Source organism: Palaemon carinicauda, chromosome 24 (genome assembly GCF_036898095.1).
Source record: "Palaemon carinicauda isolate YSFRI2023 chromosome 24, ASM3689809v2, whole genome shotgun sequence".
In the NCBI taxonomy this organism is placed as follows: Eukaryota; Metazoa; Arthropoda; class Malacostraca; order Decapoda; family Palaemonidae; genus Palaemon; species Palaemon carinicauda.
In genome coordinates, this window is record NC_090748.1 from 4,280,532 (window position 1) to 4,297,109 (window position 16,578).

The 16,578-nt window shown below is 41.8% G+C and overlaps 1 protein-coding gene across 8 annotated transcripts in view; it reads right to left on the reverse strand.

The window, feature by feature from the left end:
- The window catches only part of LOC137618049 (sorting nexin-2-like), an 80,318-nt gene that overhangs the window by 22,026 nt on the left and 41,714 nt on the right, over nucleotides 1-16,578 (reverse strand). For all 8 annotated transcript variants that reach the window (XM_068347989.1, XM_068347987.1, XM_068347985.1 and 5 more), the window contains 3 exons: nucleotides 8,351-8,475; nucleotides 7,143-7,281; nucleotides 6,135-6,276 (listed from right to left, as the gene is read on the reverse strand). In XM_068347989.1, the coding sequence (XP_068204090.1) occupies nucleotides 6,135-6,276; nucleotides 7,143-7,281; nucleotides 8,351-8,475 (406 nt within the window). The remainder of the gene's footprint in view (nucleotides 1-6,134; nucleotides 6,277-7,142; nucleotides 7,282-8,350; nucleotides 8,476-16,578) is intronic.

Sequence of the window (16,578 nt, forward strand, 5' to 3'; positions counted from 1 at the left end):
GGGTTGCAACCCATACAACAGGACCTCATCAAAACCTCTAATCTAGGCGCTTCTCAAGAAATGACTTTGACCACCCGCCAAATCAAGTAGGATGCGAAAGGCTTCTTAGCCTTCCGGACAACCCAAAAACAATAATAAAACATTTCAAGAGAAAGATTAAAAAGGTTATGGAATTAGGGAATTGTAGTGGTTGAGCCCTCACCCACTACTGCACTCGTTGCTACGAATGGTCCCAGAGTGTAGCAGTTCTCGTAAAGAGACTGGACATTCTTAAGATAAAAAGACGCGAACACTGATTTGCTTTTCCAATAGGTTGCGTCGATTATACTTTGCAGAGATCTATTTTGTTTAAAGGCCACGGAAGTTGCGACAGCTCTAACTTCGTGTGTCCTTACCTTCAGCAAAGCTTGGTCTTCCTCATTCAGATGGGAATGAGCTTCTCGTATTAACAGTCTGATAAAATAGGATAAAGCATTCTTTGACATAGGCAAAGATGGATTCTTAACTGAACACCATAAAGCTTCAGACGGGCCTCGTAAAGGTTTTTAAATAGAACTTAAGAGCTCTTACAGGACATAAGACTCTTTCTAGTTCATTTCCAACCATACGATAAGTTTGGAATATCGAACGATATTGGTCAAGGCCGAGAAGGCAGCTCGTGTTTGGCTAGAAAACCAAGTTGTAGAACATGTAGCCGTTTCGGATGAGAATCCGATGTTCTTGCTGAAGGCATGAATCTCACTGACTCTTTTAGCTGTGGCTAAGCATATCAGGAAAAGAGTCTTTAAGATGAGATCTTTCAGGGAGGCTGATTGTAGCGGTTCGAACCTATCTGACATAAGGAATCTTAGTACCACGTCTAAATTCCAACCAGGTGTAACCAAACGACGCTCCTTCGTGGTCTCAAAAGACTTAAGGAGGTCCTGTAGATCTTTATTGTTGGAAAGATCTAAGCCTCTGTGACGGAAGACTGATGCCAACATGCTTCTGTAACCCTTGATAGTGGGAGCTGAAAGAGATCGTTCTTTCCTCAGATATAAGAGGAAGTCAGCTATTTGAGTTACAGAGGTACTGGTCGAGGATACGGATACTGACTTGCACCAGTTTCGGAAGATTTCCCACTTCGATTGGTAGACTCTAAGGGTGGATGTTCTCCTTGCTCTAGCAATCGCTCTGGCTGCCTCCTTCGAAAAGCCTCTAGCTCTCGAGAGTCTTTCGATAGTCTGAAGGCAGTCAGACGAAGAGCGTGGAGGCCTTGGTGTACCTTCTTTACGTGTGGCTGACGTAGAAGGTCCACCCTTAGGGGAAGTGTTCTGGGAACGTCTACTAGCCATCGAAGTACCTCGGTGAGCCATTCTCTCGCGGGCCAGAGGGAAGCAACTAGCGTCAACCTTATCCCTTCGTGAGAGGCGAACTTCTGCAGTACCTTGTTGACAATCTTGAACGGAGGGAATGCATATAGATCTAGATGTGACCAATCTAGTAGAAAGGCATCTATATGAACTGCTGCTGGGTCCGGGATTGGTGAGCAAAATATTGGGAGCCTCTTGGTCATCGAGGTTGCGAAGAGATCTATGGTTGGCTGGCCCCAGGTGGCCCAAAGTCTCTTGCATACATCCTTGTGGAGGGTCCATTCTGTTGGAATTATTTGTCCCTTCCGACTGAGACAATCTGCCATGACATTCAAGTTGCCTTGGATGAACCTCGTTACTAGTGATATGTCTAGACCTTTCGACCAGGTGAGGAGGTCCCTTGCGATCTCGTACAATGTCAGAGAGTAGGTCCCTCCTTGCTTGGAGATGTACGCCAAAGCCGTGGTGTTGTTCGAGTTCACCTCCACCACTTTGCCTTGAAGGAGACACCTGAAGCTTTTCCAGGTCAGACGTACTGCCAGTAGCTCCTTGCAGTTGAAATGCATTGTCCTTTGACTCGAGTTCCATAATCCCGAGCATTCCCTACCGTCTAATGTCGCACCCCAGCCTACGTCCGATGCGTCCGAGAAGAGAACGTGGTTGGGAGTCTGAACAGTCAGGGGAAGACCCTCTCTAAGGTTGATATAGTCCTTTCACCAAGTCAGACAAGACTTTATCTTTCCGGAAACCGGGATCGAGACCGCTTCTAGCGTCTTGTCCTTTTTCCAGTGAAAAGCTAGATGGTATAGAAGAGGACGGAGGTGTAGTCTTCCTAGTGACACAAATTGATCCACGGATGACAGTGTCCCTACCAGACTCATCCACAGCCTGACTGGGCAGCGTTCCTTCTTCAGCATCTTCTGGATGGATAGCAGGGCTGGGGGCTGATCGTCTTGTTCAGCAACGTCCTCATTAGAGGGTTCCTCATCCGAAACTGATGAGGAAACGGCAACGGAGTGGGCAACGTCTGACTCGCTGAATCCGGTCGCACTGGTGGATGCGTGACGGAGCCGGACGCAATATCATGGCACTGCTGCACAGTCTGTGAACTGTCAACAACCATGGGTGCGCGAGGAAGTACAGCGTCAACCCGAAACTGTCTAGACTGTCTGGGTTGTGCAGTCAACACCCTACCGGGTTGCTGAGGTTGACGCACTGCGTCACAACAAGTCACCTCTGCTGGTTGTTGAACGTCCTGAACGTCAACAACCACCTCCGAGCGTCGCTTAACGTCAACGTGCGACTGGCAACCCACACTGGGTCGCATCGGTGGAGGAACCACCTCAACTGGCAGACGCGAGTAGGTTACCTCAGCGTCAACAGGGCGCACAACCGACCGGTTGGAAGGTTGTTGGCCAGAAGGAGGAACCACCTCAACTGGCAGACGCGAGTAGGTTACCTCAGCGTCAACAGGGCGCACAACCAACCGGTTGGAAGGTTGTTGGCCAGAAGGTTCTTCTCCGCATTTAAGTCCTCTATCAAGGACGCAAGCTTGGACTGCATGTCTTGCAGCAAAGCCCATTTAGGGTCTACGGGAGCAGGTGTGGCAACAGACGGGGTTAGCGACTGAGGCGGAACCATTTACCATCCCTGAAAGCCTTGTTATGTGTGACATAATAGTACAGCAAAACTTCAAAGGCTCGACAAAAGTTGAGAAGTTGACCTGTAAACAACTTGGAGCGTCTCCTGGCTAGGCGCCAGGGCGAGTCTACCAGAATTGAGAAGTCTATCTGGGCAGAGGCATGAACTCCCAAGCCGAGAACTTCTCTCGTGTCCTATCAGACTCTCGCTCTATAAGCCAGTTTAAAAGAAGGGAAATCAAAGGCTGTATCCCTAAAACTCCTCCTGGTGCAAAAACCAGTCGCCTAGCCAACGTAACGCTCTCTAGGAGAGCGAGAGAGCACTAGCTTAAAAACAACGGCTTCGAAGTAGCTAGGCCTAGTGTAAGTTCTGACGTTTAGGCGAACGAGGAGCAGCAGTTACAAGATCCGGACGAAGATCCTTAAAAAAATCATCATGATTTAATTAAAGTCCATAGGAGGCTAAGCAGCTTAAGGCTCCTCTCCAAATGACAGAGTCCTCAAGGGAATATCAGTAGGAGGGAGAACAGCACTTTCTCATCTACAGGAACCTTGTCCGATAAAAGCTAGGTTATCTCAGTGAGTCTCTCACTGGTGCATTAGTAGCAGACCAGAAGGCAACGTCATGTAACTGCTTGACAGTCTGTGAACTGTCAACAACTGAACTGTCAACCACAACAGGTGCGTGAGGACATACAGCACTGGTGCATTAGTAGCAGACCAGAAGGCAACGTCATGTAACTGCTTGACAGTCTGTGAACTGTCAACAACTGAACTGTCAACCACAACAGGTGCGTGAGGACATACAGTGTTCACTCGAGACTGCTTTGACTGTCTATACTGAGCAGTCAAAACAACTCTAGAATGCGGAGGTTGACGCACCGCGTCAAAACAAAACAACTTAGACTGTTGTTGTACCTCGCGAACGTCAACGGAAGGTTCCGTGCGTTACTGAACGTCAACATGCGGCTGGCAGGGTACACTGGAACGCATGGGTGGCGGGACTCTCTCAGCTGGAGTGCGGCAGAAGGTCGCCTCAGCGTCCACAGGACGCACAACCGTGTTGGTTGTAGGCTAGAGGTTGGTGCAGTGTCAACCTTCTCCGCACGAAAGTCCCGCATCAATGACGTTAACTGAGACTGCATGGTCTGCAGCAAAGACCACTTAGGGTCTACAGGAGCAGGTGCGGCAACAGACGGTGTGACTGCCTGATGCGGTACCGCTTTGCCTCTCTTAGGAGGTGAGCAGTCGTCGGAAGACTGCAGCGAGTCCGAACTGACCCAGTGGCTACAACTGGGCCGTTGGACTTGCGCGGAAGGGACCGACTTGCGCTTAATAAGCTGCGAGACCTTGGTCCATGGTTTCTTACGAGAAACCTCTTCCGCAGACGAGAAATAAATGGGGTCTCTCGTCTTTGTGTGGGTGGGGCGATCTTGGGTAGATACGCCCGAAACCACGGAGGGAAACGTCTGTTCGTTGATCAAGGCCTGACGAACCCATAAGTCGTTCGACATTACTTCTCCCCTGGGCTTGGGAGCTTGCAAGAGGTCCCGGACTAGGTGAACGACAGGCACGAACAGACGAACCCTCAGACGCAACACTGTAACACTTTGCGCATATCACTTTATCACTTCGATTTTCTGTTTTGCACTTATTTCACTGAAATCGAAACTTTTACTGATTTCTACCTGAAATACGCAATTCTACCCTTCATTAAAAGGTAGTAATTGCGAAATCAGTCGTATAATGCAGCTCATTAATACTAGCAAAAAACAGAAAACATATATAAAGATAAAAAATTCAGTGGCTGGGAAAGAGACTAAACACTAGTTCAAATAAACTACGTTTACAATCTCTCACCGCACATAGCCTGGGGACAAGAATAAAACCCTAGAAACATTTTACCTTCTTCCCCGTACAGCGACTAGGGAGGAGAGTAACACGAGAACAACGTTACCCGCTTGAACGGAACGTTTTCTCTCCTCTCTCTCCCTCCGTCTCTATCTCTCTCTCTCTTTCTCTCTTGATTTCGCACCTAAGAGAAGAGCCCAATTATATATCGTCAAAAAAACATGTTATTTGACTAAAGGAAAAAACTGAAAGGTTTTCCAAATAAAAAGTTCCTTTAATTTAGAATTTAAAACATTTAAGCTAAGAAAGAATGAACGAAACGTCAGAATCGATTTACTCTTACTGCAAAGTGAAACCGTGATACACTCTCTCTCTATCGTAGCGATAGAGCGCATGTTGAACGTCCTGAACGTCAACAACTGCGTAGTCTAAAAAACTAAACGTTAGTTCATCTTTGAAAACAGTACAAAGACTATCAAAGAAATTCTTTCATAAAACATTAAATTTAAAAAGTTTTAAATTCTTTAAAGGCTAAATACGATATAACGGGCTCAACGTTGATTAACTTCGGTTCCAAGTTAGGACCGCCTACTATCAGGAAAGGTCGCATATAAACAAAACATAAAAATTTATTTTTATATGTTTATAATAAATGGAAAGTTAATCGAAGAGGCCTAATAAAGGCGGAGAGATATAAAATATATAGATCTATAACGTGTTAAGCAAAATTACTAAAAACCTAAACACACTTCCGTCTAAGGGAAGGGTCGGCCATTTAAAAGTGAAAGAGAGTCCATACTCTCTTTGTCACCATAATTAAATCTATCCAAAACGAGTTCAAGTTTTGAGATGAAGATAAAACACCTGCATAGCGAAAGCTCAAAACTAGAATAGTGTACTTCACCAAATAGTTGTGAAAACAAATCCAGTTAGTAACAGCGTATTAGTAGGTCTTCCCGGTAGCACGACAGAGAGAAAATTGGTTCTTTGTTTACTTGGAGTACTAAGTACCTGCTCGACAGATGGCGCTGTTGATGTACACCCCCACCTGCATAGCGATCGCTGGCGTATTTTGACCGTAGGTTTTTCTGTCGAGCAACAGAGTTGCAGCTTATATGATCACCGGCTAAGTTTAATATTGAAAAATGAAATATTTTAAGAATAGTAACATTTAAATAAATATAAACTATAAAAACTTGAACAAAACAAGAGGAAGAGAAATCAGATAGAATAGTGTGCCCGAGCGTACCCTCAAGTAAGAGAACTCTATACCTTTAAAAGAATAACTAACCAAGTTCTATGAATTCCCTGAAATCTGGATCGGCACGAAGGATCGGGTGTGCAGCATTCCGATTCATGAAGCGCTCGAGCGATGCCCTTCGCTTTTCGATGAAGTCTTGAGAGCCAGACTCTGCAGTCTTGTCACTCCCAAGCTGAAAAAAAAAAAAAGGATTCCATCCTTAAGGAAATGCTATATAAATAAGATTCTATTTTGTTAAAGTTTTCTTACCATGTATATTAGCAATTTCTAAGTCTTCCTCTCCTTCCTCCTCCTATTCCATAAATCGACCTATCATTCCCCATTCTCTCCACATGACAAAACCATTTAAAAAAAAGGATTCCATCCTTAAGGAAATGCTAAATAAATAAGATTCTATACAGTATAGTATATTTCATTTTTTGTATTTTATCCAAAGTTGGACTGAAAAAAAAGTGACCTACCTTTTCACTATTAATATAAAAAATTTTATTTCTACTTTCTCACTGGTATTATCTAAAGGGTTTAGGCTTAAAAATTCTGTATTATTATCATTATTATTAAATGCCAAGCTACAACCCTAGTTGGAAAAGCAGGATGTTATATGCCCACGGGCCCCAACAGGGAAAATAGCCCATAAAGGAAAGGAAATAAGGAAAAATTAAATATTTTAAGAATAGTAACATTAAAATAAATATTTCCTATATAAACTATAAAATCTTTAACAAAACAAGGAGGAGGAGAAACTAGATAGAACAGTTTGCCCAAATGTACCCTCAAGCTACTTCCAATACTGGAATCTTTAGCTTGTGGGAACCTGCTTTAATTACTGTAGTTTCTCAATGGCTAATGGTACTTACAATACTGTAATCAATAACAATTAAAAAAAAATTCTTATTTTGTCTTACTCCACTAATGAAAATAAATGAAAATTTTCAAAAACATGGTATAAGGTATATCCTACAAATGCAACCAGCAACTACATAAACGTAGGGTGAGTTAACTATATATAAATATATTTCCTTTAACCTAAATACTGACCTTTATTTTTGTAGTGCCAATAGCAGATTTTTCGGGAGCGGACGGGATGATTCGACCGCAGTGCAAGTGCTTTTCAACCAGTTTGCTATGAAGTCCCAAGAAATCACTGAATCTTCTCGTTACACTCCAATTCTTCTTCCTGAAAAAATCCCACAAAAATTAAGAAATGGATAATTTTCACTTTTAACAGCTGCTTTATGTAATCATAAATTCTTCTTCTTTGTCTGCATCTTTTCCCACTTTATGTGGGGTCGATGTTTCTGGCCAGCGTTCTCCATCTACTGCCCCACACTTCATCATATATATGCCCTAGCATTAATTCTAATCTCACAATATCCAATGGCCATATTGGTTTTGGCTAATTCTTTATGGCCGGATGCCTTTCGTGCCGCCAACCCTCCCAATTACCCGGGCTTGGGACCGGCACCAAGTTGAGACTGCCTTCAAATTTAAAGACTCAAAACTAATTTTCTAAAAAGAATTCTATCATTTCAATACTTAACCAGATTCATCTGTGCTATAAGCTTTGAAAGTAGATTTGTTAATCTCTAAGATAAGAAGATTAGTAGAGAATTAGTATAGAATTAGTATAGAATAGATTCCCAATGAGAAATAGGAAGATAGGTTCATGCAGGTTGCTGTCAGTGAGAGGGGAGAGCAAAGATACAAAGAATAATATAAACAAAAAAGAGAAATGTCATTACTATGTACGATCGTGTGACACACGGGTGGTGCAGTACAGTAATTTGGATGTTTGACCGTTTTACATGAGTAGCAGTCCTTAAAACTTCAGGGTTTTTAGCACATGAATTCAGAGTAGTTTCATAGACATCAATAAATTTTACACTAAAAATGTTCACATCATTTCAATACTTTATGTAATTCCCCACTCGCCTTACCACTTTCAGGGCTTATGAATTTGTCTAGACAAATTCTTATACTCTTAAAGGACTGAATCAAAATTGCCATGTGTGAGAGAGGACACTGTATGATCGTCCGTTTGTTAAGGTGGCATCTCCTTTCCAAGGAAACAACAGGTGTTGCCTACTTCATGCAAATTTTAATTTCATTTTCGATTAGTAGAGCTCTTCTTTATTTGGAAAAAATAACACATGAATCCAACCTAAATATTGAAATAATATTAGCTTAATTTGTTAATTCATGGTAAAACTTACCCACAGGTAAGAACAATGTAACATTCAACGCACCTGAAGTAACCAATATTAGTTTTGGTGGTAACTTTATACGCCATGTATGAGCTCATGCCATCACCGATCTTCTGGGGGTCTGACACCTGGATCTCAATGAATTCATCTCCACTTAATCCCTCCACCTAAAGAAAAAGTAAAAGGACATTTAATTATTTACAGGATTGGCAATCATGACATGGAACCTACAACTCTAAGCTTGGTACCTGAAGTTGCTAACACGTTCAAAATCAAAGGAAATCTTAGATCAAACAACCCCACACTATAATTTAAACATTCTATGCATTGAAATTAAACTGCCAATATTTCTCTTGCATAAAATAACCTTGTATCACATAACCTTATACTAATTTAAACATTTTATCCATTGAAATAAAACTGTCCATATTTTATTAACCGTTTAACCACCAATGGACGTACTGGTACGTTTCACAAAACTCATCCCTTTACCCACCTGGACGTACCGGTACGTCCTTACAAAAAAACGGCTATTTACATTTTTTTTTGCATATTTTTGATAACTTTATGAGAAACTTTAGGCACTTTCCAAAAGAATGAGACCAACCTGACCTCTTTATGACAAAAATTAAGGATGTAAGAGCAATTTAAAAAAAATATATATTGCAAAATGTGCTTGAAAAAGAAACCCCCTGGGGGTTAAGGGTTGGAAAGTTCCAAATAGCTTGGGGGTAAAAGGGTTAAATAAATTCCCAGAAAAATATAACAAAATATAAGTTATCAATAATCCCACATACCAGGGAAGACCCAGTAGAGTATGATAAAACAACATACTTGCCAGCTCTATAATCTCAAGTAATTTACCCTTGTTTATAAACATACACGACTCTCCAAACCGCAACTAGCAACACTTATTATAAATATGAGGAAATGTGAAATATGATATTTTTAATATAAAATAAATTTTTGAATATACTTACCCGGTGAATATATATATAGCTTACGTCTCCGACGGTCGACAGATTCCAAAAACTCGCGAGCGATCGCCATGAAGGCTGCCGGGTGTGCCCACCAGCGCCGACTATCGGCCAGATACCGCATATACTTCTCCATAAGTTCAGTTCCTCTCAGTCCGTGGGGTCTCTATCGGGGAGGAAGGGAGGGCCTTTAATTATATATATTCACCGGGTAAGTATATTCAAAAATTTATTTTAAATTGAAAATATCATTTTTAAATATTAAACTTAGCCGGTGAATATATATATAGCTGATTCACACCCATGGTGGTGGGTAGAGACCAGTATTAAAACAATAAAGGCATATATGCTCAAGAGTTTTTGACAAATATTCAAAAAAACAAACTTAAGTATAGGTACCTGATAAGGAAGCTGACACTGATGAATACTCTGACTCATTAGTCCGCTATCCTTATGAAGCCCAGCGATCCTCTCAGGATGCTGAAAGACTTCTAGGAGCTGTTATAATCAGGGTGAACACCCCTACAACTGGACGTCATCAATACCCTTAATCTGGGCGCTCTCAAGAAACAATATTTTGACCACCCGTCAAATCAAAAGATTGCGAAAGACTTCTTAGTCTCCCGTACAACCCAAAACAAGATTAAAAATTTCAAGAGAAGATTAAAAGGATATTGGGATTAAGGGAATGTAGTGGTAGAGCCTTCACCCACTACTGCACTCGCTGCTACGAATGGTCCCAACGTGTAGCAGTCCTCATAAAGAGTCTGGACATCTTTCAAGTAATATGAAGCGAACACCTACTTGCTTCTCCAAAAGATCGCGTCCATAATACTTCTAAGGGATCTATTTTGTTTAAATACTACTGAAGTTGCTACCGCTCTAACTTCATGAGCCTTAACTTTAAGCAAATTACAGTCCTTCTCACTTAAATGAGTGTGTGCCTCTCTAATCAATAGTCTAATAAAATAAGACAACGCATTCTTCAACATAGGCAAAGAGGGCTTTTTAACGGAGCACCATAAGGCCTCTGAAAAAACCTCACAGCAGTTTAGTTCTAGATAAATAAAACTAAGAGCTCTAACGGGGCACAGCACTCTTTCAACTTCATTCCCAACAATCTCAGATAGACTGGGAAGCTCAAACGATTTAGGCCATGGACGAGACGGAAGTCCATTTTTGGCCAAAAAACCAAGCTGAAGAGCGCAGACTGCTTTATTAGCGGAGAAGCCGATATTCTTGCTAAAAGCATGTATCTCACTAACCCTTTTCGCAGAAGCCAAGCTCACCAAGAAAAGTGTCTTGAGGGTAAGATCCTTCAGGGAGGCCGAACTTAACGGTTCAAACCTGTCTGACATAAGGAACTGCAGGACCACGTCCAAGTTCCAAGTAGGAGTAGAAATATGACGCTCCTTGGAAGTCTCGAAAGACTTAAGAAGGTCTTGAAGATCTTTGTTATTAGATAGATCCAAATTTCTATGCCTGAAAACAGAAGCTAACATGCTTCTGTAGCCTTTAATGGTAGATGCAGAAAGGGAGCAACCATTTCTCAGATAAAGCAGAAAATCTGCAATCTGCACTACAGAGGTACTGGAAGAGGAAATAGAGGAGGACTTGCACCAGTCTCTAAATACCTCCCATTTCGACTGATAGATCCTGATGGTAGAGGATCTTCTAGCCCTCGCGATCGCTCTAGCTGCCTCCTTCGAAAACCCTCGAGCTCTAGAGAGTCTTTCGATAGGCTGAAGGCAGGTAGACGAAGCGCGGGGAGGCTTTGATGAAATCTCTTTACGTGAGGCTGACGCAGGAGATCCATCCGCAACGGTAGACTTCTTGGAATGTCTACTAGCCATAGAAGTACCTCTGTGAACCACTCAGTCGCGGGCCAGAGCGGAGCAACCAACGTCAACCTGGTCCCTTCGTAAGAGCCGTACTTCTGAAGAACCTTGTCTAGGATCTTGAATGGTGGGAAGGCATAGATGTCTAGGCGAGACCAGTCCAGCAGGAAAGCGTCTATGTGGGCTGCCTCTGGATCTGGAACTGGAGAGCAGTAAGTCGAGAGCCTCTTTGTCAGTGAAGTTGCAAAAAGATCTATGGTGGGTTGACCCCATGTCATCCATAGCTTCTCGCACACAGTCTTGTGCAACGTCCACTCCATGGAGATGACTTGTCCTCTTCTGCTGAGGCAGTCCGCTAAGACATTCATTTCTCCTTGCACAAATCTTGTCAAAAGAGAGATGTTACTTGCCTTAAATGGAGTCCCTTCTGATCCGTGTACCAAAGACCCGAGCATTCCAGATTGTCCAGTGGCGCTCCCTAACCCAAATCCGATGCATCTGAATACAACACATGGTTTGGGGTCTTGATCGCAAGAGAAAGACCTTCTCGAAATCTGATGTTGCTGTCCCAACAAGTCAGATATGTCTAGACTGAGTTGGAGATTGGGAAAGAGATACTCTCTAAGCCCTTCTCCTTGTTCCAGTGGTTTAGGTGAAATTGGAGAGGGCAAAGGTTAAGTCTCCCCAGAGAGATAAACTACTCCAGCGATGAAAGAGTTCCCACGAGACTCGTTCAAACTCTTACAGAGCAACTGTTTTTCTCTTGCAAGTGACGGACTTTTAACAGAGCTTGTTCCATTCTTGTGGGAGACGAAAAGGCCCGAAAAATTCGACACTGTATCTCCATTCCCAAATAAAGAATAGTCTGGGATGGCATACTGTAAGTTACGACTTCTCTACGTTCACTATAAGACCTAGCTCCTTGGTTAGGTCTAATGTCCATTTAAGGTTCTCCAGACAGCGATTTAATGACGACGCCCTGATTAGCCAGTCGTCAAAATAAAGGGAGGCTCTGATCCCTGAAAAATGTAGAAAGCTTGCTACATTTTGCATAAGCCTTGTAAAAACAAGAGGAGCAGGACTGAGGCCGAAGCACAGTGCTCGAAATTGGTACACTACTTTCCCGTCCACAAACCTCAGATATTGTTGAAAGTTTGGATGAATCGGGATGTGGAAGTATGCATCTTGAAGGTTGAGAGAGACCATCCAGTCGCCTTCCTTTACTGCTGCCAAGACAGATTTGGTAGTCTTCATCGTGAACTTTGTCTTGACAATGAACACATTGAGTGCACTTACATCTTAAGTACTCCTGCAGTGAACGTGGCTGCCAGTTCATTGGAGCCATCCCTTATAGCCTTGTTCATGCATGACATAATTTGTACAGCAATACATTGTCAGCTGGGGAGACCTTCTTACTTAAGGCTCCCAGGGACCAATCCAAAAAATTAAATACTTCAAACGCTCGAAAAACTCCTTTCAGGAGATGGTCTAGCTCTGAAGCCTACCATAAAATCTTGGAGCGTCTCATGGCTAGCGCTCAACGTCACATCGTGTCTGCGGTGTCTGCAGCTCAACGTCACGCTGTGACTGCGGCTGACTGTCGATCAAAGTTACATCGAGATTTATGCTCCGCATCTCTTTTAACAGCAAAGCTGACACTAGGGATAACGTCAGCGTAACGTAACAAAGCTCGTTTAGAAGGTTGAAGACCTGAATCACGTATCCCAGAACCGTGACGTACAAAAAGCAAAGGATCCTTTCGCACAGGAACAGGATCGTAAGCTTCTATTAAAGAAGAAAGCTTTAACAGCATATCTTGCAAAACACTTAACTTCGGATCAACCTGTGACTGCGGTGGCCGACGTTCAAACGTCAAGTAGTAACAGCGATAACTGCTGTTCGATGCTATATCGTGACTACGGTGACTGACGCTCGACGTCACGTCGTGTCTACGGTGTCTACTGCTCAACGTCATGTCGAGTCTGCGGTGACTGCAGCTCAACGTCACGCTGCGCACTCTGAATAGATCGTGACATCGGAAACGTCTGTACATGAACGTCATCGCTATGAACGGGACTCTCATGATGACTACAGCTAGGACGTTGAACTTGTTCTGAAGGAACTAATTAACATTTCAACCGTCTCGAAACCTTACGCCAAGGTTTTTAAAGAGAACTTCGTCTCTCCTGTCTTATGGTAAGGACGTGCTTGAAGAGCAACGTCTGATACCTTTGAGGGAACGTCTGTTCGTTGGTTTACACCTCTCACTCCCTTAGGTCCTACGACATTCCTTCTCCCTGGGGTAGGGGAGCCTGAAAGAGGTCTCGGACTAGGCAAGTGACAAGCACGAACAAACAAACCCTCCGCTACACTGAACATGTTTTTCGCACTTTCTTCACTGACATTGCACTTTTTAATAATTTCACATTAGACATGAATAAAGCTGATTTCTACCTGAAGCATGCAATTCTCCCTTAAATCAAAAGGTTAGAATTGCGAAATATGTCGTATAATGTAAGCTCATTAGTACAAAATGAAACACACATGCAAAAATTAATAAACATATACATATATGTGGAATAAAACGGAAATATATAAAGTTAAAAAGATCAGTGACTTGGGAGGAGACTAAAACTAAATCACTAAGGACTACGTTTTCAATCTCTCACCGTACAGTGCCTTGGGATGAGAATAAAAACTAGAACGTTTTATCCTCTCTCTCTCTCTCTCTCTCTCTCTCTCTCCCCGTACAGAGACTTGGGACAAGAGTAAATATCTGCGAGAATAAAGATTTGGATTGTTCCCTCTCTTTCTCTCTCTCGCTCTCTTGCCACTCACAAGAGAAAGGCTCACTCACTCTTCGTCAATAAAAAGGTTATTTGACTAAAGAAAAATACTAAAAGGACTAAGAAATTGAAAATTAACATGTTCCTTTAAATTAGTATTAAAAAAACTTCAGTTTGTAAGAAGAATGAACAAAACGTCAAAAACGATTTACTCTTTCTGCAAAGTGAAACCATGATTCTCTCTTTCTCTATCGTAACGATAGAGTGCAAACTGCGTAGCATAAATAAACCAAACGTTAGTTCATCTTTGAAAACAGCACGAAGACTATTCAAAGAATAAATTTCTTAAAATATTTTCTAAAAATATTCATCTCATCAATCTAAACAAATATAAAAATTGAATGGGCTGAACGTTGTTTAACTTCGCTTTCCAAGTCCGTACCGCCTACAAAGAATAGGCATAGGTCGCTTCTAAACAAAAATATAAAATTTATCTCGGTGTTTAGTATAAATGGAAAGGGAATCGAAGAGGCCTAATAAAGGCGGGTGAGATATAAAATATATAGAGGTAAATCTATAAATATCAACAATAATTTATAAAGTGATAAAATAATTACTAAAAACCTTTAACACACTTCTGTACACTGAGGGAAGGGTCGGCCATCTTTTCTCTATGGAAAATCCAGAGAGAGATTAAAAAAGCAAGGGTAAAAAAAAAAAAAAATTTTCTCTTTTCAAAAGCATTTCTTTTGAAGATCGTATTGCTTGAGAATAATAAAACACGGCGAAAGCCATAAAACCATGAACAAGTACTTCACCAATCAGTAAAAACTTGAGGTTAAGCGCGAGCGGAACCAATGCTGTCACTACCACCGACAGAGAGGAACTGAACATATGGAGAAGTATATGCGATATCTGGCCGATAGTCGGCGCTGGTGGGCACACCCGGCAGCCTTCATGGCGATCGCTCGCGAGTTTTTGGAATCTGTCGACCGTCGGAGACGTAAGCTATATATATATATATATTCACCGGCTAAGTTTAATATTTAAAAAAGCCAGTTGTTTAATCAATAGAACTAGCTTTATCTCTACTTAAACTCATTCTTTATAATCTCTCAAAAACTGCAAATAAAAGACAATTGGAATGAAATATATTATTTTGATACTTACCTCTAAGTCACCTCGTTTGTATCTACAAAGTGATGGCTTTAGACTAAAAAAAAAAGAAAGAAAGAAAAAAACTATATCGTTCTCTTTCGGGATCGCCAGGCTCGACCCACCAACTCAAGGAATGAGTCGCCTGGATTGATTCTACAGAGACTTCCAGTTAGGTACAAAATGTCTTGAAGTGGGATGGGTGGAAGGGACAGAGGAATATAATGCGATCTAGAGGTAAATATCAAACTAATCTAATCTATTATTAATTCCATTTCTTATTTTGAGGAAACTTACATCAACTGTCAGTCCCATTGCTGACAAATACACTAACAAAGTGGTGGGAAAAGTGGTAATCAAATAATCGGGTTCAAGTCCCACTGAGACTTGTCAGTTCCTTTGGTTGCTGCAACCTCACCATCATTGTGAGCTCCAAATAGGCAGTTTAGGGGAGCCTATAGGTCTCTGCTGAGTCATCAGCAGCCATTGCCTGGCCCTCCTTGGTCCTAGCTTGGGTGGAGAAGGGGTTTGGGCACTGATCATATGTATATATGGTCAGTTTCTGGGGGCATTGTCCTACTTGATAGGGGAATGTCACTGTTCCTTGCCTCTGCAATTCATGAGCAACCTTTAAACCTTGTCTCACACACATTCACATTCTATAGGCTTTTAAAAGGAAATGTAATAATAAAAGGAATTGTTCATATGCATTATATCCTCTTCTGGTACTTTGCTCCTTAACCAATGTCCTTTCATTTAAGAAGGGGTTCTGTCAAAGGAAAAACCTAATTTTTGGGGGGCGGGGTGGGGGGGGGGGGGTGGGGGTGCTGTGTAATCTCAAAGAACTTTCCTGTATTGGCGGCCTCAGAAATAGCCCTTTCGTGTCTCGTACACATTTTCAGACTGTCATACTTGTGGTAAAAGGTCAGTTCTATTGCCAGATGAAAGATTGTCACCTGAAGGCTTCTTTAAATGGGAAAAAAGAGAATTTTTTTGCACACACATTCCCAGAATTTATAGATATTGACCACAGCGACCACTGGCATCATTACTTTGAGAAAGTTCTTCATATTTACATTTCTAATCTCTCATACATGTTGGACATCAGCAACGCTAGTACTGGAGAAGAGATTATCAGTAATCTTCCTTAGTTCTTGAAAGATAATTTAGCAAAAACTACTACTACGAATTGTCCGATGGGCAGCTACCTTATTTACAGTTTTTTGCCCTTTCTATGCTGTTTTAGTGCTTTTGTTCTATATCAACATACCAAGGATGAAGACCTCTATTTAACATTCACTTATTTCAGAATCAATGGTTGATTTTCACACAAAAAGTTGGTGGATGTTCTAAGTAAACACATGTAGTGAAATCAGCTGATCTTGAGACGTTCAAAACACCTCCGAGACTGAGCGAAAGGTTTCATATAAGGTATTGGGAAACTTTACTGTTTTATGAAAGTTCTGTATACAAATGGTTTTACTCTTCTATCTGGTGATGATTCATCTAATAAT